This window comes from Vespa mandarinia, chromosome 1 (genome assembly GCF_050613455.1).
Source record: "Vespa mandarinia isolate Hongniang chromosome 1, ASM5061345v1, whole genome shotgun sequence".
In the NCBI taxonomy this organism is placed as follows: Eukaryota; Metazoa; Arthropoda; class Insecta; order Hymenoptera; family Vespidae; genus Vespa; species Vespa mandarinia.
The window spans coordinates 4,916,784-4,938,811 of NC_140810.1; the positions used below are offsets into that span (position 1 = coordinate 4,916,784).

The 22,028-nt window shown below is 28.2% G+C and overlaps 3 protein-coding genes across 10 annotated transcripts; 2 read left to right on the forward strand and 1 right to left on the reverse strand.

Annotated features, from left to right (window-relative positions):
- Positions 1-372: 372 nt before the first annotated feature.
- Positions 373-10,514, reverse strand: Sec24AB (Protein transport protein Sec24AB). Of its 2 annotated transcripts, XM_085663350.1 has the most exons (18): positions 10,376-10,507; positions 7,946-8,251; positions 6,948-7,117; positions 5,525-6,861; positions 5,274-5,435; positions 5,090-5,205; positions 4,922-5,024; positions 4,724-4,850; positions 4,482-4,591; positions 4,158-4,389; positions 3,916-4,073; positions 3,607-3,832; positions 3,199-3,528; positions 3,024-3,134; positions 2,776-2,948; positions 2,337-2,672; positions 2,164-2,267; positions 374-2,058 (listed from the first exon to the last, which is right to left on the reverse strand). In XM_085663350.1, exons 3-18 carry the CDS (start codon positions 7,093-7,095, stop codon positions 1,947-1,949), a joined length of 3,885 nt encoding a protein of 1,294 aa, XP_085519476.1. In that variant the 5' UTR covers positions 7,096-7,117; positions 7,946-8,251; positions 10,376-10,507; the 3' UTR covers positions 374-1,946. The 2 variants fall into 2 exon arrangements, with proteins under 2 accessions (XP_035729597.1, XP_085519476.1); XM_035873704.2 differs by lacking the exon at positions 7,946-8,251 and having other exon boundaries at positions 373-2,058; positions 10,376-10,514.
- On the forward strand, positions 8,649-9,626 carry LOC118444932 (GSK3-beta interaction protein). Its single transcript, XM_035873720.2, has one exon. The coding sequence runs from the start codon at positions 9,233-9,235 to the stop codon at positions 9,581-9,583; it is 351 nt and encodes a 116-aa protein (XP_035729613.1). The 5' UTR covers positions 8,649-9,232; the 3' UTR covers positions 9,584-9,626.
- A 399-nt stretch (positions 10,515-10,913) lies between the features above and the next one.
- Dmtn (transmembrane and coiled-coil domain 2 protein Dmtn) lies at positions 10,914-18,015 on the forward strand. Of its 7 annotated transcripts, none has more exons than XM_085663384.1 (11): positions 10,914-11,055; positions 11,481-11,720; positions 12,445-12,649; positions 12,737-12,941; positions 13,324-13,489; positions 13,577-13,805; positions 14,680-14,762; positions 15,890-16,218; positions 16,347-16,747; positions 17,186-17,346; positions 17,666-18,015. In XM_085663384.1, the coding sequence occupies exons 3-10, from the start codon at positions 12,507-12,509 to the stop codon at positions 17,340-17,342; spliced, it is 1,713 nt and encodes a 570-aa protein (XP_085519510.1). In that variant the 5' UTR covers positions 10,914-11,055; positions 11,481-11,720; positions 12,445-12,506; the 3' UTR covers positions 17,343-17,346; positions 17,666-18,015. The 7 variants fall into 7 exon arrangements, with proteins under 7 accessions (XP_085519510.1, XP_035729602.1, XP_085519514.1 ...); XM_035873709.2 differs by having other exon boundaries at positions 11,481-11,598; XM_085663388.1 differs by having other exon boundaries at positions 11,481-11,598; positions 17,216-17,346.
- Positions 18,016-22,028: the final 4,013 nt, after the last annotated feature.

The window sequence follows — 22,028 nt, forward strand, 5'->3', positions numbered from 1 at the left end:
CCACCTATGCGCGATTATCGATGCGCCGTAACGTACGTCTTCTTGGAGGTAAAGATAAAAAGAAAAACAAACAAAATAGATAAGAAATTTCTATAACAAAATTACAAAATATGTACTGATAAACTTGTAAAATTTATTGATTAATATAATTAAAAAAAATATGAGGAGATTATTAAAAATATTAATGCAGCTATGAAAGTAATCGCGAGAAAAAAATAAAAAATGAACAAAAATTTGAAAATCATTAGATATACATTTTTTAATTTTACTACTTTGTTTTTAAAAGTATATAGCAATAGATATTAAAATAAATGACATATAAATAATTGGCTTGGGTGAAATTATACTCAATATGTACTCATTCATCCCATATAATGTGTAATTTATATTTATATTTATATATATATGTCTATATATATATATATACATACACATATAATTTTTCATAGCTTAATAATAATCATTATTCGACAATAATCGATGAATCAAATAACATACCAAAATGAATGGTCCGTGTCAGGCTATTGTGACCATTGTCGTTTGAGGCCATTACACGAATTATAACGATTGAACTTCGGACACACTGTGGGACATTTTTTAGCCCTCTGTGGGTACATATAACAATTGATATTTATTTCACTACAATTCTCCCGAAAAAACTGAATTTTCCTACTATGTATACATGGAAAAGTTTTTATTTGGCAGCATCGATTACAGGAGAGAAATGAAGTGTCATAAATATCAAATCCAAATATTGCTTCATATATATTTTTGAAACTGCCTGCCCTAGAATAAATGGCTCTTTGATGAAATTTTCAACTACCTGCAATATTTTACATACATATTATTTATAGTTCTATTTGAGCACCTAATAAACTATACCTTTTTAATTTGCATTGATGCATTTCATATGCAAGACACTCGTAAGAATCATTTAACCATTTATATATAATGATTATTTTGTAATCATATTTTACATTTTTGTATGAACGTATTATATCAAGAAAAAAAAACTCACACACACAATCCTTTGTATATTAACTTTACATTCTTTTCAAAATTTTAATTAATTAATGCAAATAATGAGTATATAATATGAAAAATATTATGTTTAACTTGTAGATGCCATTGTAAACATAAGGTTAAAATAACACGATACCAATGTTCATAAATTCACAAAAATTTCAATAAATCTAATGGAATTATAGTAAAACTTATATATAAATTTTCTTACTTCGCTATATATATTAACTGCCATGCCAAAATAACGGATTAACAATCCAATCACATAAGATAAAAACAGATGGCTAGAATATTTTCCTTAAAAATTAATAACAACAACAACAAATGAAGACTTTCCGTTAAACCGTATATATAGCAAAAAAAAAAAAAAAGAAAAAAAAGAATGAAACCTGCAAAATTCATCAGAACATGTTTGGTTATTGTATTAAAAATATATATATATATGAAGAGAGAGATAATAAAAATGGAAAAAGCAATGCATAAGACATACTAGGTATCTGATATAACATAAATTTACGTGACATACATGATATTTGGATCTATGATATTTCAATTGATACATTGTAAGAATATGGATAGTAATAATAATTACAATCTATTACATTTAAATGCGTCAACGTATTTTTTTTTTTTTAACAAGGCTACGGTTACTTTTTTGTATGACATGTTTATAATTATCGTCTGTTTACTATGCAGCAGCAAACTGGAACACTTACGCGTTACCGTGCTATCTGAATGAAAAATGTAGATGATACTTGATAGGGAAAATCACATCCTGTTCCTGAGCACAGTTTGCCACTTACGATTTGCACTTTCACTGTGTCAATAACAATATTTTCGCTATTCTTCCATAATACATTTATGAAAAAATTCAAATTATTTGATATAACTCTTTCATATTCACTTATTACTCAAATTATCCACTACTTCACTTGAGTTTTTAAATGCTGCAAGAATTCATAATAACTAAGGGCTGATTCGAATCTGTCCTCTACTAATTGTTCCACAAATAATGTCCTGAAATGACTGTCATCTCTAAAAATTAAATATACACATATATATATATATATATATATACATAAAAAAAAAAGCAATGAATATTGTTATCAAATGCATAAAAAAATATAATAAATGCATTACCGAATAATTTGCACGGATGCATAATACGGTTTTTCTTCTTGCAGACTAAATACAAAATGGCGAAGTCTCTCGTTCTCTATAGTGTCAAGTTCGGGTAATTCGTACTGTAAATAAATGACAAATAATATAAGATTCTAAACTATATATCAGCCAATTCCTTTGGAAAAACTTACAAATTCTTCTGGTATAGCGGAAAATGCTGAAACGCCAAGTACATTACAACAAAACAATGAGTGAATATTTTTCCCCACATATATAAATATTTTATCTCCAGCATCCATAAGGAATGCACCTCTTGAATCTATTTTCTCAGCAGATAAATGTAACCTAGGAGGTTGTGGGCAAACTTTGCCATCTATGTCCATTGAGTTTTTATCGTCAAGCACGTGTACAGGATAAAGATCTGGATATACCATTTGTATAAGTTGTAAAATTGGTAAAGTTTTTAACTGGCACATTGCAAATACTCGATCGTCCAATCGCGTGCTTGTGCCTGATCTAAAAGCAATCTGTGGAAAAAAATTAAATTCATTAATAATGATGATGATAATAATAATAATTAATAATTAATCTATAACAAGGATAATTTCAATTGAAATAGCAATCACTTACGCATTTAAGCAAAGCAATAATGTATAAAGGTAACAATTTGAGACTGCCTGGCGCCAAAAGTCCACCTGATCCAACAGACTGCGATAATTTGTAAGCCGACAGAACATCAATTGCTACATTTATCAATGCATCCCTTGCATCCGACAATGAAGACTGTTGTGATCTATCCACAGCTGTCATATAATTTATATAATAAATAAGATTTCTTTATATTAAATTTGTCATAATATGATTACTCTTTCCCATACCCATTTTCGATAATAATCCTATTATACATTGTTGATCCGCCGAATGAAGGATATCTGTTAAACTGGAAACCACTGGTAAGCATAATGTATGCACTCGAATTCTTCTTTCACCTAAAATATGTTATAAATTACATGTAAAAGAATTTTACAGAAAGACAAATATCATTTTTCTTACCTTTACTTGATGTATACAATAGTGCTGCTTGGAAACAGACGTTTTGAGTTTCAGCAAGACTCTCTTCGATTGAAATTTGCATTCCAAATCCAGCATCTGGATTTACATTCGGTAAACTTAGTAAATCGGTAGAGCGAACAAAGAAATTGCCATGGAAAGTATGAATACTAAGGCCACGTGTACAACGTATTCTCATTACAGCTTCAAATCCTATCTTTCGAGTTAGATAACGTCGTAATATCCGCTCCAATGACTCCATATGTTGAAGCTTAGATGATCGAAACAGTGGTAAATGAAATATACAACCACCAGAAAATTTGCACATACCAGCTGCAAAAAATAAACTTTATTTATTAATAATTGATTTAATAGTAAATTAAGTTATTGTATTTGTTATTGTATACATACAAAGTGTTGCCAAATCGCTGTATTGACTATTTAATAAAAACAAATCAACAGCGATCTGTTGCCCACTACAGTCTAATGCTAATCTTTTATAAAAATCAGTTGCTGGATTCAAATGAGGCACATCTTTACTAGCTCGAACATTTGGATCTTCTCTTGATTGTAAAGCACCAGGTCCCATATTTGGTAAACATGTTTGAAATACAGTCATTCTTCCTCCAGTAGGTGACTAACATAATAATAAGCAAATAAATATTTAAAAATTGTAAAGAAACATAATAAAGTTTACTGGTATATACTATAGGACTGTACCATCAATTTGTATGCCGCTTGCAAAGCAGCTCCTAATGCACTATTTGTATCATGAGTACCCTGGAATTTAGTTGGCAATTGGGCTAACAAATCTTTTACTAACTCTTCCCGTTCTTTAAGATTAACAATTAAATTGTCTGGGCATGGAAGGAAAACATCTGAAAATATATCATCATATATTGAGATTATATATCTTTTTTTCCATTCAATGAATATTTTTTTATCTTATTTAAATGTCTTACCATCCACATCTAGCATAATCATTTCATGAGGCTGTGATACATTGTCAGGCATACTGAAAAAGTGTATTGTTGAATCTACTGCCAAAAATCCAATTTGTGTTCTTCCATCACCTGGTAATCTTGATAATTCGTCAGTTATTGTGTTACATACTACAGTGAGATAACCACTTTCCACTGCAAGTCTTGAAACATCCAATATAAAAAGATAAACTGCAGGCTGCGGGGGACGGAGCTATAATAAGAATAAAAAAATAAATAAATAAATATAACAAAATAGAATATATCAAAGTGCAAGTATACTGTTAAAAATATAGTGATATATACCATATATTCACTAGGTGCGATAAATTCAATAGTACTTGTTTTGACTTCTGGCCTTCTGGATGGGTCCCCAAAGGATTGAGTTACTGGATCAAATTGAAACTCTCCTGGAACTATTTTACACATTATTATATATATTATATAATAAATATAATATTATATAAATATTATTAAATATTCTTAATATTCGAAAAAATATAATTTTATTGTTTACATATTTATTGTAAATAATGTGTATTACTTACGGTCATTTACTCTATAGCATAAATTACATTTCCATCTCTTGGAATCAACAAAGTACACAAATGGATTGATATATGTTCTGCAAATACGACAACGTACAATTGTGCTACACTGAATTACAGGTAATTGCTAAAAAGAAATTTTCATTATTTATTATATCATTACAAGTCGTCAAAATATTATTTTATCATGTAACTTACATTTAAATCTTTGAAAGGATGTATTAAAATCCCAAGTGGTAACCTTGACTTCTGCAGCAATGAATTAGTCTCAGGGATTTTTGTCAATGTACATCTAAATATACTGTAATAAAAACAATAAATAGATAGTATCAACATTTACGTACATAAAAAGTTTTATATACGTACTCTGGACTACAATTAACACTATCCAAAAATTCTTGATGTAATCTAACTTTTGGTGGTTCTACTTTTTCAGGAGGTAAAATGTTTCTAGTCTGTAGTAAATCAATAGATTCCATACCCTAAAAAATATAATTATTATAGTTGATAGTTTTATAAAGCAGAAGTGTCTGAAATATAGCTAACTTACCCATATTTTATTATAACCAGCCTGTGTAACTGACATTGTATTCATTTGTCTATTTAGTTGATTCATTTGATCAGGATATGATCCAGGGTATCTTACAGACATTGGATCTAAAGGAATATTAGATAATTGTCCAGGATATGGTGGTTGTACATCATATTTACCCTATTAATGAATATAATGATATAAAAATGATATAAATAAGTATAATTTATAAAAAAAATTAAATGTATATATATGATTACAATCCGTACCAAATGTTGCCCTGCAGGGGGTGGCATAGTTATCGGCTGCCTTATAGAAGATAAACCAGGATTATTAGAAGGTTCACTAAATCTTGGAGGTGTCATTACAGAGCTTGAGATATTGGCAGTGCTTGGTGGCATCTGTGTTCCATAATAATTTTGCGCATAATTTCTTTGGCTAGTTAAATTTGGTTGACTACCATACATATTATGACTCAGTTGTGAAGTTGATCCCTGCCCAAGTAAATCTGCATGACTGCCAAATGTCTGATTTTGTACTGTTGACTGTAATGAATGTAAAGACTGCACTCTTGATTGTGGTGGTAAATTATCCTGAGCTCCTGTAATGTTTCTTGATCCAGACATATTTGGACTATAAAGAGTATGTTGAGTTTGTTGTTGTTTAACAAATAAGTTTTGCATACTAGCACTGGAATTATGCGCAAATGATGGCACATTTTGTGTATTGCCTTGTACATTCTGAGGACTGTTGAAAATATTTTGCTGACTTCCATATTTAGGCTGGGACAAATAACTCTGCAAATTTTGAGGCGATGCAAAATTTACAGGTTGTCTCTCAGAATTAACATTTTGAGATGTATTTCTCAAAACCGTTGAGTTAGGATTACGTTGATTCATCATTTGAGGAGAATGGTTAGGATTTATAAGTTGTGGCATAACATCTTGATTTTGAGTAGTTGTAGGTATATTCAAAGATTCATTCCGACCAGTCTGATTAAATGAAGATACATTCATGCTAGATTGTCCCAGAGAGTGTCCAGATGGATTTTGCATAATAGAAGGCTTTTGACTTGCATTATCAAAGTTTTCAAATATTGTAGGTACATAGCTTGTATCACTTGATAGGCCTGTAGTCTGAGAAGTAGATGTCCTTTCAATTATAGTAGATTCAGTGGAAGGGAAATTAGCAGTTCCCTTTTTACCATCGGATTCTGATAATGTATTATGACTTGAATTTGTTGGTGAGACTTGAGTTATAGAAGGCATATTATGTGAATTAACATCTTGACTTCCTTGTACATTTGAAGACAAACTAACAAATGCAGAAGAGGCATTGCCAGTATTATTCAGAGGAGCAATATTTGTGGCACTAGAATTGAATTGGTTATGGGGATAAGGAATTGTGGCAGGATTACATTGTTGTGTTTGCGTAATAGTTGGTAAAGGAGGCCTAACATTCAAATGCATATTTTGCTGTCCATTAATCGGTGGCATAGGAGGTCTTGGTAATTGTGGTCTATATTGATTGTGTAAATATTGAGTTGGAGATGGATCTCTCGATGTTTCTCTTGATGGATCACGAGATGATTGTGATGATGGTGTACCTAAAAATTATTAAATACTATACAAATAAAATACTAATGCTTTTTTCTAACAATAAAGTTCATATCTGTTATTAACATGCACATACCAGTTAGATTAGAATGTGGTGATTGCATGCCGTTTTGTATATGTTGATTAACAGTAGATTGACCATTTACTATCGGTACTCGTTCACTTTTTAAGGAATTATTAGGATCTACATATGATTGATACTGATAATCACCTGGATGAGACATGTTGTTCTTTCTTTAAAAATCACTGAAACAAGGCGAAGTATACAATCGCATGTTTTACAAAAAAGTGTTAGAAAGTATAAGTAAATCTTTAATACTGTTAATAATTTTTATTACAAAATTAATATATAAAAAAGAAAGAAAAAGTGTTCATTATACAGAAAGAGTCTCATATATTTTTTTGATTAATACAATATCTTTCATATTTACAATTATTATCATCAAAATTTACAAAAAAGATATTTATACAATCACAATAAGATGTTGTTTAAAACTAAATACATACTTATAAAATATATATATTAAACGTGAAATTCTCTTTATATAATTATACTTCATAATGGTAGAAAGAAAAAATGAAAGTTTATAAAATATAATTAAACTCGATTTTCTATAAGAAAATAGTAAATAGAGCATCTCATGATCAATCAATGAAAAGAAAAAGAGAAAATTTAAGACAATTATTATTAATGTATGTTTCAAATAAATTAAGACGTAATAAATAATATCGTCATATTTAGCAATGGAATTGAGATTAAAGAAATAAAACCAAAATAATGTTCGGGTCATCAAAGTATCGTGTCATCAGCTGACCTTTCAATAATTATGACAGTTCGAAATTAGAAATGTTCACGGAAAGAATTAAATATTACAATATTGATCTTTTAAATTTTTCTTCAAAGAAATCTTTCCTACAATTAGATTTTTTACGTTCAGACAAAGTAGGATATCTAAATGAGCTTTTGAGCACGCGCTCGAAAGGTTAAAACGTCATCTAGTAAAAAGCAGACCGACGTGTCTGACGGACAACCTTCGACTTATTTCGAATTCAATCACCAATCTTTCGGCTTACCTTCTCGATGAGATTCTTACAAAGAAGATCGACCGATCTTATATTTTCTCGATTACACAGCCGCACATCGCAAACATTAACAATAAATTTTACGTAAATCTTTTCACAAACGCAACTTATAAACGGCACACACAACATTACGTGGCAGAGTGAGCGACTGAAGCGACGTACTCTTCGATGTGGTAAGTATACGAACTAATAAGGGCGACGAATGAGGACGTCACTGACGTGAAAATCGAGGGTGTGTTCGATTACTGTGCTTCTTCGATCAATTTAAATAATGCGCTACATTTAAATAATGCAATACTGAAAAAAAAAATAATAATAATAATAAAGAAAAATAAAAATGAAATCAATATAAATAATTTAAAAAATTACATTAGTTTATTATACTTTATTCGATTTTATCGAACTAAATAAATTACAAATTGGTATAACCTTACTATTGGCATAAATGATGAATACGTATGTTTATTCAAATTGATAAGATATCGTATATCTATCATTTTTCATTTTGAAATGTTAATTTTTTCTTCACAGTTGTATTTTGAATGTACTTGTCAAAGAAATAATATAACCTCGTTATTAATAAATTCTGTTGGATAAATTTTAAATTCCGCTTTCTAAACGACGTCATCCAGAACGGAAATTTTTTTAATTTGTATTTTTACTTGCTACATCAAAGTCAATTCGATTATCAAGTAACTTATATTGTTTATGTACATGTGTGTGTGTGTGTGTTTATATGTGTATATATATATATACACACACAGTATAAACATATATATGCATATATAAACATATATATATGTATGTGTATTGTATCTACGTCACTGCATTCGATGTATCGTAACCATGACTACGGGATAGATGAAAAAGAAGACATCCAATATAAAATGTAGATGTAGTAGTATGTAAAATATACGTACACGAATCAGTATTACGACATTTTGCATAAAACAGTTGTTAATGTCAAGGATAATAATATCTGTCAAAGTTTTCACTAGATTTTTAAGAGTACGACACTGTAGCCACCTTTTAAACGGAAATAACACACGAATAAACTTACGCAATTACCAATCGTGGTCTTTGACCCTGAATCTAACCTGTGCACGTGTTGCGTCGTGTGATAAAAACACGATTTTGGCATGAAATTATCTTCCTTTATCGATTGCCAAGAATCGAATTGTGACACTGCTAAAAATTGATTGATGAAAATCGAAAATAATTCTAACGGCGAATATCGAAATATATTAATGAAAGAATAAAATTATTAAAACGACAAATATGGAGAACAACGAGGATAAGATATTAGATGAGGAACAATGGAAGCTGGAAGCACAGGCTGTCATCAACGATATCAAGAATCACGTGAACGACGTAAAATTATCCGACAGATTGTGTAGTACGAATCGAGTTATCTATCTCAATTTAACAACATTGGAGAATTCAAAATTTTGCATTGAATTATCCAGTGCAGGTTTTACAATCGTTGGAAACGAACACGACGACACTTCCAATAAGGGAAATGAATATTTTGAAACGCCATACAGTTTATTGAATTTCACAAGTCCACAATATAGAGATTCATTCGGCAATTTGTTGTTAGAAAAATTAAACAAATTGAATCAAGAATAAAATGAACGATATTTTTTAAAAAAATATATATTTATCTATATTATATAGTTCTGTTTGATTTTATCTTCTAATGATCTACGGTTTTTTCTTTTTTCTTTTTTTTTTTTTTTTTTTTTTTTTTTCAGTAAAATAAGACAATTATATATGAAAATAATATGTTACGTGACGTGATCAGAAATGCTACTTCTAGAAAACGAAGCATACGGAATCTATGAAAAAAAAAAAAAATGGCATTTGTCCTCGAAAATCGACAAAGTTCGTGCGACGTACAAGGACAGTACCGTAATTATTACGTTAATTATACAATACGGTTTTTATTGAAATGATATATCTTGTAAAACAAAACACTGGTATCTTTGTCAGTTGTGTGTCATAAAGATAATATTCCATGAATTCTAACGAACATGTAAATAAGTTTTATTCTGGTATTTGTGAAACCATAATTTTTTTTTTTCCTTTTTTTTTTCCTATACTATATTCTTATATATCACATTCAATGATCATAATTTTGTAAATATTAATACGTAGTAATCTTTAAAGATGCAGGACACGATCATTCTTTGCTAAAAATAATCCTTTTCGAAATTAATTTTTATTAAGAATATTTTTAACGATAAAATATGTATATCCTCCTGTCCTTCTTGCCGAGGAGCAAGGTTTTCTTTTATGAAAAGAAAAAAAGAAAAAAAAAAAAAAAGAAAGAAAAGAAAAGAAAAAATTATAAAATTTTAAATAATGATTATAAATAATTTGTAATAATAGAGATAACGAAGAATAGAACAAAGTACATACAACACTGACGTATTCTGCGGTAAACGCATAACTTTGCGTGTCCCTAGTAACAGCAGCCATTATCCCTAGAACTCGACGGATTCATCGACGCGTCCTCCCTATGTGCAAAGCCCATCATCTATCTTCCTCTTCTACCCCCTGCACTTGTCATTCTGTGGTTCGACGTATTACACCGCGAAATGAGACACTTTCGAAGAACCTGACATACTGCGTGTTGTATATAATTTGTGTCTCTATGTGATTGTGTTAGTATTGTGTTACGTACACACGCGCAGAACAATCATACGCGCCGTGTTACTGCGTGCACCCGAAAGATTCTGAATGAGTTTAGTAGCGTCGATATCATATACGATCGAACGACGTCGCTCAAACCTCCTGACGATATCGTTAACGTCGTCGCATAGAAGAAGTGACGAATCGCGACAATGACACACCCGTGGAAAGTTATTACGAATACAATAACGATTCTTTAACTATTAATCTAGTGAAGAAGGAAAGAAGATATAGGGAGGAAACGGAAAGACATAAAAAAAACGGAGCAAAAAAAAAAACAGAAAGAAACGATAAAGAATATTATTCGTCAAATAAAACTAATATTAATGATATTTTCTGTGTGACATTATAACGAATTAAATGAGAATATGCTACAACCACGAACGTGCATTGTAAAATAGAAGAAGGTGAGTTAGTTTTATCGATATATTTTCGCATATAGTCGTATTGGAAAAAAATAGGAAGAGAATGAGATAACGAGAGAAAGAAAGAGAGAGAGAGAGAGAGAGAGAGAGAGAGAGAGAGAGAGAGAGAGAGAGAGAGAGAGAGAGAGAGTGAGACAGAGAGAGAGAGAGAGAGAGAGAGAGAGAGAGAGAGAGAGAGAGAGAGTGAGACAGAGAGAGAGAGAGAGAGAGAGAGAGAGAGAGAGAGAGAGAGAGAGAGAGAATGTGTGTGGAAGTCGGGCGTGCGAATTGACAGGTCAAAAAGTTTGTTTTTATTTGAAAATCATTCTGTTTTTATAATGAAATCGTATATAAGGGGTGGAATGATAAAGTTGCTATTGGTTTAAACGAACGTACAACTAATGATATACCGTTTTACGTGTCCGCAGTAAGACTGTGGCGATTTCTTGGCGTGCCATAAGTTAGTGAAAATATAAGAAATTCTACTCGTATGGCTCCATTTTCGACGCTTTGATGATCGAGAGAAAGTTAATAACGAATATTAAGGTGTATAAATTTTCTTGATATTTATTGTTGCTTGTATGTTATATCTATTCTGTAACAACCAGGAAGGATCAAAGCCAATTCTATTTTTGATTGAAAAGTTTTATCTTTACATAAGAGAAATGGTAATTTGAAAAGTCATTTGTTTCTCAAATATATTCTCTTTTTTTCAATTATTGTCATATATCAATGTTAATGTTATAACTTATTTCTAAATGTATATATTAATTCAATATATTTAAATCTCACATAATAATTACAATATTATAATATATTAAATTATATGTGAATGATTTATTTTTAAAGTAATATTACTGCCAAAGAAAAATTTATTGTTCTTTTTTCTTTGTTTTATTGATTGATCATTGAAATCATTTTTATATAAGATGTTACGCGTCATGTTCCCATATTATGATAATCACAATGACTCTTCAGTTAGATTAGGTCAAAGGTTGTTCTATACTAGATACTACTAGAAAAGTTGTATAACTCTATTAAGATAATGGATTCATATTTGTAGTCATTTTTAATATCCTTTAAAAATATTGGATATTTACATTCCATATCTTTATATATATTTATTTGATATTTATTTAATCTTGATAAAAATTCATATAATAAGGAAAAAATTTCTTATCACAAAATACATTAGTATTATGGATTTATCTTTTAATACATTCATATTTATTATTATATAGGTAGAATTGACAGCTTATAATATGGAATGATTCAAATATATTAATCTTTTGTCTACATTTATATATATTGCTGATTTGTATTGAGAATATCTTTTATCTTATCCTGAATCATCTGATAAAAATTTCTAATAAAAAGTCTATATGAATACAGATTCAGTGCAACATGTGGCATTTTTCAAATATCCTAGTAATAAACTTTATTAGAAGAAAGGAATGGCTAGCTTGATGGTGACTTCATCAAGTAAGAACAGCTCACGTAGCACTTCTCCTACTAGAGGGAATACATCTATATCTCAAGCACATCACCAACAATCAGCTAGTTTGGAACATACACCAAAAGCGCGTAATGCTCCAATGTAAGTTGTTAATTTTTAATTGAACTAAATAATGCATTTTTTAAATATTTGAAATGGAATATTACATAAATCTTGCTTTTTTTATAGCTACCAGACAGGAGAGGGTAGCACAGGCAGTGGTAGTAGCTGTGGTGGTTGTGGGAGTAGCTTCAGCATGAAAGGTAGCAGCAGACAAAGATCACCAGGTACTATAATCCGTATGGATGTTATGGATGAATCAAATGGCAATCCAATCACTGCCGAATCAGATGAGTTTGTGCCAAATGTTCAACCTCCAACCGATGATGAAGGAGTACGTATTATGCTGAATTATAATTAAATATATAACTTATTATATTCTTAATGTTATTTAAACATTTACACAATATTATTTGTCATATAATAAAAACGATATTTTTACACCAATAAATTTACACAAAAATCTTGTGATAAAATACTATTGTGTTTGCATTGGTTTTTGTATAAGATTGCAAGGTCACCAGTTATAACAATATAATAGATTAAATGAAGAATTATTTATATAATATTATTAATGAATTCAATATGAGACTCAAAGTCTTAATTTTTGTATCAAAAAAGAATTCTTTATACACTGTGTGTTTAATATTATGATATTACATTATAAAAATATATAAATTTCAATGTATTTTATATTATATAATGTTTATTTGTAGGAACAATATCATACCACGCAATCGTTCCTATCTAATGGCTCTTCTGAATTAATAAGCGATGATGTGGACTCAAGCGCTGCACGAGTTCGACAAGCGATCGAACATATTCAAAGTAAAATAGCTAGAACACGTGAACTCATACGTATTGAGCAAACAACTCGTGATGGTGAATTATATCTTATTTGTACTATTATTATTATATTACTATGATGTTAGATTTAATGAAATTAATATCTTTATATATTCATTGTAGAAAATGTTAATGAATATTTGAAATTGGCTGCAAATGCGGATAAACAACAATTAACTAGAATTAAGACAGTATTTGAAAAGAAAAATCAGAAATCGGCGAATAGTATTTCTCAGTTACAAAAAAAGTTGGACAGTTATCAAAAAAAATTAAAAAATTATGAAATGAATGGTGCACCCGCAGGTCATAGACAACCAAGAGAAGTACTTCGTGACATGGGACAAGGATTAAAGTACGTATTTTAACTTTAATATTTATATTTATTTAATTAAATTTGTATTAGCTTTATAGTATAAATAGTTAAAACTCTTATGAGTTGACTTTTGCTTATTTTTATACTTCAAGTAAACAAAGAGTTATGGTGTTTCTTGTATAATGGGTACTATTTTTTAATATAGCATGTTTTATATATACATAAGCATCACTATGCACATTGCATGATATATAATATAGCTTCTTGCTATTTTTTTTTGCACAAATTAAACTCATGTCAATTTGATTCTATGATATGGTGTCTGTTGGTCTTCACATTTTGTTTTCTCTATCCTCTACACTCATTGCTAAGTATAGAGAGTGATTTTTTCTTCTAATTTGAGACTCCCTTTCAGAAATGTGGGTGGCAATATTAGAGACGGAATCACTGGTTTTTCAGGATGAGTGTTATGATAAAAATAGATTGTGATCCAACTATACTAAATATTCATTATCTGTTATTAATTAATTTAATTAAGATTTAATTTTCTACGATTATTATATATCAAAAGAAAATATAAAAATTGTGTATACAGTTGAGGTTAGAAAAAGACTTACTTATCCAAAAGTTTTTGTCAAATATTAATCATTGATTACTTTTATATATTTATGTAAAATAAGGATTTATACTTTCAATTTGATATACGTTCTAATAATATCGAATTGCTTCTTTTTTACAAATTGTATATTTTAAAATATTTCTTTATTTTATATATGCATCCATGTAAATTAAGTATTTAAGATAATATATCTCATATTATTATGTAATTTATGAAATTATTATTTGTATGATAGATATGAAATTTAAATTTCAGCATATACAGATTGTTTTGAATTATTGACTTCTATTTTAGGAGTGTTATGTCAAAACCAAGGGAGTTTGCACATCTTATTAAAAATAAATTTGGGAGTGCTGACAATATAAACACTTTATCACGTGAGTAATATTTATAATAATTATTTTATGATATTTTGCTATATCTCAAAATATTGCTACAAATTTTATTGTAAGTTTTAAATTATATAATATTTGTTCAGCTTATAATTAAAATTAGAATGTAATTTAATAAGTAGTTACGTAGAACATGCACTTCCTTAACAATATGATATTTTATAAGACTTACTTTATCTGGTACTATGCACTTTCACATACAGTAGAATATACATTTTTTCTAGTGTAAATTCAACTATTGATATCTGTTTTATTATATTTAATATATAATTTTTCTAAGTGTTGCACTATTGTCTGATTTAACCCTATCTGAAAATAAATCTTAGTATATTAAAGGATCCATGATATATATTTAAAAAAAAAAAAATAAATTTTCTTTTTCAAATTATACGAGTTGTGCATTTATATTTTAAAATAAATATTTTTTGATATGTTGCGCTATCATGGCAGTTGAGAGTAGTAAGTAATATGTCACAACCCAAAATTCACTTTGCGTCTATCTATTCCATGTTTTTATATTCTGTATATAATCTTTCCTATTCACTTCAATATTTTATGTTAAACGGGAAATGTGTTATTGTGTTTATTTATATTCAGTATCTTGTGATCTTACAAATATGTTAAAAGTTATTACAAAAAGAATTGTTTTGTAATGTTTTATATTGTAGATTATCATTTTAATTGTTAAAATAATTAACAAATTTCTGAAGTTCCAGTATATAAAATAAATATCAACTTCATAGTTAGCACTTATATTTTTAACTTTATTCGTTAATTTAATGATAATTTTATTATAAGGTGTTTGGTTGCTTCTGTGAATTGTATATTTCTATAATGCTTTCTTTGATAGTAGTTATCCAATACTATTAAAAATGATACCTTGATTTTTATTAAATTATTGTAATATATATACATATATATATTAAAAAAATTGTTTTATTTATCTAATCATACAGTTTTATTTCTGTATTATACATTCGTTTTATTCAGAAACATATTTTTATAATATTAAAACAGAATAGAAAGACAGCAACAACTAGTGTTAGTTGTTAGTAGAGTTTATATTTTGGTATTGGATAACGATCTAACTTGCAACCTCTATGTCTCTGCAGATGGCTCAACTTTTTATGTAAACGATACACCACATGCAGGTAATGGTGATAATGGTAGTGTTGAAGAAGAAAAGACTCATCATGGATCAGCTACTTTACCTGGTGGCTGTAGTCTTGGATCTACACATAGTGCTGCAGCAATGAAATTTCCATCAGAAGAAGGCTCAGAATGCTCTAGTGTAACGAGCGAAAGTGGACCAGGTAGTAGAGGCCAAACACATACTTGTCACAGTAATAATGCCGCATTAAGTTTCAAATCCATCTTCTCGGAACTTCAAGAAAATAGAGACAGCCTTGAACGGATGAGAGAAAAATTAGAAGGCTTAAAGGTTCGTTTATTATGCATAAACTATATATACAAAATGGGAGAATATTTAACTTCAATAATGGCTAATTTTCATTATTTCTATTATGAAATTAAAAAATAAGAATTATATGAAATAGTGCTTTCATTTAGGCTTTGCAACAAGAAGTAACATATTTATCACATGGTTTACAAGAAGAACGTTTTCGATGCGACCGTCTTGAAGAACAAATCAATGATCTAACTGAACTCCATCAGAATGAAGTAGAAAATTTAAAACAAACAATTACAGATATGGAAGAAAAAGTACAATATCAAAGTGAAGATCGTTTAAGAGACATACATGAAATGTTAGAAAGTTGTCAAACAAAAATATGTAAAATGGAACATCAACAGCAGCAACATCAACAGTATGTTACATTAGAAGGCCTTGACAATAGTAATGCAAGGGCTCTGGTCGTGAAGTTGATAAATGTAGTGTTAACAGTACTGCAAGTTATTTTACTCCTTGTTGCAACAGGTGCTGGTATTATGATGCCATTCCTTAGAACCAGGTAACATCATTTATTATTACTATTTACCTAAATAATTTTTTTATACAAATTTTTAGTTAGTAATTTCGTGAATTATTTTCTCATGTAAAAAATATCATTTACATTCATTGTTATTACGTTTTTTTAATATGCATTGCAATAGTAGGTATCACCTATGATAAATTAAGCCCTTTTGCTGTTTTGAATATATTGTCATAAAAAAGTTGTTATATGTACATAAATAGATATATATATATATATATATGTGTGTGTGTGTGTGTGTGTGTGTGTGTGTGTGTGTGCGTGTGTGTGTGCGCGTGCGTGCGTATACTATGTATCTACAAAATCGTCGTTTAATTAATATCGTAAAACATTTAAGACAACATGGACACCATACATGCATGAAAATTTAATTTTGCTCACTCATTTTTTTGTTTTGTTTTCACACGTTTGTTACAGCTGTACTAAGCCTCATTGTTTCATGTGCAGGGTGCGCATACTAACGACCACATTCGTTGTATTGGGTATAGTGTTCGTGCTCAAACAATGGCCTGAGGTGCATGATGTTGGAAGTCACCTCATACGCCATCTTAAACAAACACTCGCCGTGAAGTAGCATTGTAAGTTATGTGAAGATTTTTATCTATAAATATTTTTAAAATATACAAAATTCTTTTAAATAATTAATTCTTCTATATAAATATTATTTATAAGCAAATTTATGGTTGCAATTAAAATACATGAATAGAAAATTTACATTAGTTTTTTTATCTTTACATAAATATATAAATAAGATTTCATTTTTTCTAAAGGCACAATATTAATATATTTGTTTTAATTCATTTTTATTTCATGCTTTTTATATCATGTATGTGATTCCAACTCTCTTTCTCTTAATATTTTGAATAAGTTTAAATATTTAAATGGAATTGATTTTAGGGTGGTATACTTAAATTTAATGAATCCAGTGATGGTGGTGCGAAATTGATTATAATAATCAACGTTTGGAGCCATTTACCAATGCTGCATTGTTGGAGCAATAACATCATATGTGCGCAAATATAATTGTTTTTGTTTTTGATGCATATTTGATTTTAGATGCATTATTATTATTGATTTAATTAATATAAAATGCATCTATTTGCAGTCATTGTCCAATTGATTGATAAAATAATTGATTTGCAAATACCTGTGTAATAGCAGGAATTCTTTTCAGAAAGACTATTAGAGTAAAAAGAGCATATCTTAAGCATTCTTTAAATTTATATTAAAATTCGTTTCTTACATTATTTGTATATTTAAATCTTATCTAGAATCATTGGAATGAAGTTTCATCTTGTATGATGATCCAATTATTATTCTTTATAAAATAAAGTCCCATTTTTCTTTGATGGAGTACAGGAAGAGCGATTGAAGAAATGTATATCCTAATGTATTTGAACTGTATTATGAAACGATATTACAGTCATGGACATTTAACATAAGATGTCAAGACATGTATATGATCACTTTTCCATGTAATGCTACTTAACACTGACCTTTAACACTAAATGAGGACTTAAGAATTGAATAATATAATAAAAGAAACTGCTGTCTTCAGTGTCTGTGGTTGGTCTAATCATGTCATGCTATTTTGGGATGGGCTTATTCTACATAAAAAAATTATTATATATCATATATCAAAATTTAATATTGAGTCCAAAAGTAGTCAATAGTCATGAGTCACAGAAATTCATTATTTAACAATGGTTATTAAGATGATACAAATTAATATTATAATAGTTGATAGTCCATCAATGCAATAATAAAAAATTTCACTTACAAAAGTTATTAAAATATTCGCTATATATGATAATTCTTCTAAAAAATATTTCAATATAAATCTGATAATATTGAATGTCAGAAGAGGTCCAAATATTTTTATCTTATTATATCATACCAGTTAATTATTTTATGTATAATCTAGATTGTAGAATAGTTAATGACAGATATATTATGTATAAGCATTGTATTTCTTTGTTAAAGAAATATTTACCACCACAGACACACAAAAAAAAAAAACAAATGTGAATGTATATTTTATGAGTATAAAGAAATGATCCATGACAGATAATCGAAATGAGAGAAAGACTGATGGACTAACTGGTTTACGTCACTATTACCATTGTGAATAACGTAATTAATTCACTGCAATTTCATGGAAGTGTAATTTGGGGTACATCGGTAAACATTACACTATTAGAATGATATAGTGAAATGATAAAAATTGATGGCAGTGTACAAGTGATAGCTGAGTTTCAGAATCTTTAATACGCTAGAAAGATTGCTGTCAAGGTACAGAATTGCAAAATATGACAGAATATTTTGCTTGAAAGTTGCATCAATATATCACCATTACTTAATAGTGAGATAAATATGACCTGACACTATTTTGCTATGCACTTTCTTCCTTTTCTCACATAACGACATAACAAAACTTTACATTATATAGTTTGTAAATAAATATTATAATATTCTATAGAGTTCCATTCTGTAGAAGTAAAATGGTTAATAAGCTGTCTACAAAAGCATTTGCTTTACATTGTTGCTCTTATACACTTTTTGCACAACAGAAGCTTATATTTTTTGTCCATAATTTAAAGTAAATTTATCCGGATTCCTATCACAAATTTATACAAATCAAATAATGCTGTTACTGCTTTTAACAACGCATAATATATGTTGAAAAAACAAATACTAAATAAATTCACAATTTCGTAATTCCTAACAGAGATATGTATAAATAAAGAAATTATTGACAATATCGATTTTGCTTTTTGTCTATCATTGATGAGTATACCATCAAATTTCCTAATTTCAGCTGTGATATGTTCTCCAGCTTCCTAAATTGAGAAATATAATTCTTATAGGTATTTTTAACTTGTCAATATTATTATAATTTAACATATATATCATCTTCACAATTTTTTTTTCATATTTCTGCTAACACAAAAAAGTGTTTATTACACAGCATGAAAATCGAAAATAAACGATAATAACAATTTTGTTAATTAACAGGAAATGCAAAGTATACAAGCATCATCAATATTTCTTAATTTTGTAATAAAAATGTTTAGCATTAAATTCTCTCTGTTAATTATTAAAATAATGTATATTTGCATTATAGAATCAGCAATAGTGAACATTGTCGAACTACGTACATATATTCAATCGTTTTTATTTTCTTATTTTTCAATCAAATCAAATTTTATATACAACGTTATTGTTTATGTGGATTGTTGAAATTAGTTTATATAAATATTAAGAATTACTAGTTTGAATTTAAAAAATGCTGTGACACACTGCTAAGTTTATATATAAGCTTAGCATTTAAGAGTCAGTTTTGGGATCAATATATTCACACTTGAACGATTTAAATGCATTATTATACGCGCAATGTACGTAATATGTAACTTATTAGAAGTATAGTTACAAATGAACATTTAGAATGTATTGAAGATAAAATATTAACATGTTTAATCCTACTAAATATTTCATGTTGATGATTTGTGTCGTAAATTATTTAAATTATTTCTAATATATCTTATATAAGTTAATTATCTATTATAATTATGTAATGAATAGACGAATATATAGGGTGTCAATTGATATATTTCTGTATTACTCTGTGATTAGTCTTGTGGCTGTGCTAAAATTTATCTTTCTGCATAATATTATATTTCTTCTATTTAAAAAAAGAAAAAAAAAGAAATAACTACGTTTATAATAACTTCTTTGTTATTAATATAAAATATTAAAGCACAAATTATATTTTAGTAATTTAAAATAATTAAATAAAGAAATCTTTGGAAATGATCTATTTTACAGTTCAATGCAATGCTAAGTGACACCCTATATATAAATATTACATATACGTTAGACTTGGTGCTTTGTAATATAAATATATGACGTTATTGATAAGATTTAGTAATGTAATTGATTATAGGGAGGACCCCTGTATGGATGCTTTTTAAATCATAATAATGTGTAAAAATGAAAAATACTAAAAGGCACAATATCTATCTAATCAAATAGTTGATATTCTACGTTCAAGTGGAATTTTCGGAAATTTATCAAAAATAGACGTATTTTGTACTTTATATTATATTACAATTTTCTATAAGCTTTTTTTTATATCAGCGCTATTTACAATTTTATATGTATTTTGTAATTATGAAGCTGCATCAATAGATGTGAAAAATATTGTGTTCGCTTCATAATTTACAGCAATAAATCATTGAAGTCAATGGAAATTATAATAAGCAGTACTACAGGGGTCCCATATATATGTACAATAGAGATAAAATGAGGTGATAATTACACGCATTGTTATTGATGCCTTGCATAGATAGTTAACGTTAAATCATAGAATAAATATTCATTGTCAATTGTAGATGATGTGGATAACACAGGCAGCAATTACAAAATCTTTCATCATATATACATATTTATATATGATGATTAGACAAACATTGATGATAATAAGACAATTAAAATTTACGTTTGGATTTAATTACACCAATATATATATATATGTGTTCTGCAACATTTGTTATATTGATTTAGATTGTAGCTGCGTGTGAAATCTAAAATCCATGTAGCTATTCGTGCCACTATGTAATTATTAATATTACCATAAAATAAAACAATTTTTTTTAAATAGACAATTGCTTTTACTAAACTTTTTTTCATCTTTATTACATTATACAAAAATAAATATAAATCGACATACAATAAAATAGATATATATGTAGTTATAATTTTTTCACAATTCATTCCCGAATTTAATACGATATGTAGCATTATTTTTTTTTTCCATATTTCTTTGTATAATAATTAAAATTTTTCTACTGAGTTAGATTAATAATTTTGTGTAAATATTTATTGTCTGAAAAAAAATAATTTTTAACACTATAATTTTACATTAAATAAATACTGTTAATCGTTTTAGATTGATAAGAAAATGCATTAAACACAATTTTCTTTGGTGACATTAAAATCGTATGACGCAAAATATTGTATTATATTACAATATTTTGTATAAACTGTACGAAAAAATATTTTGAGATAGCATATTTCATATGTATGTGTATGTGGATATATATATATATGTCGTATTATATAAAAATATATTATATCAAATATTTTGAAATCAGTATCATGGAAATGCAGCTTCTACAAATATATGTGGGTTTAATATTCTTAAAGAAAACTCAGAGAAAAGTGTGAAGTTCATATATTTGCAGCCAAAGGACTTCCTTAA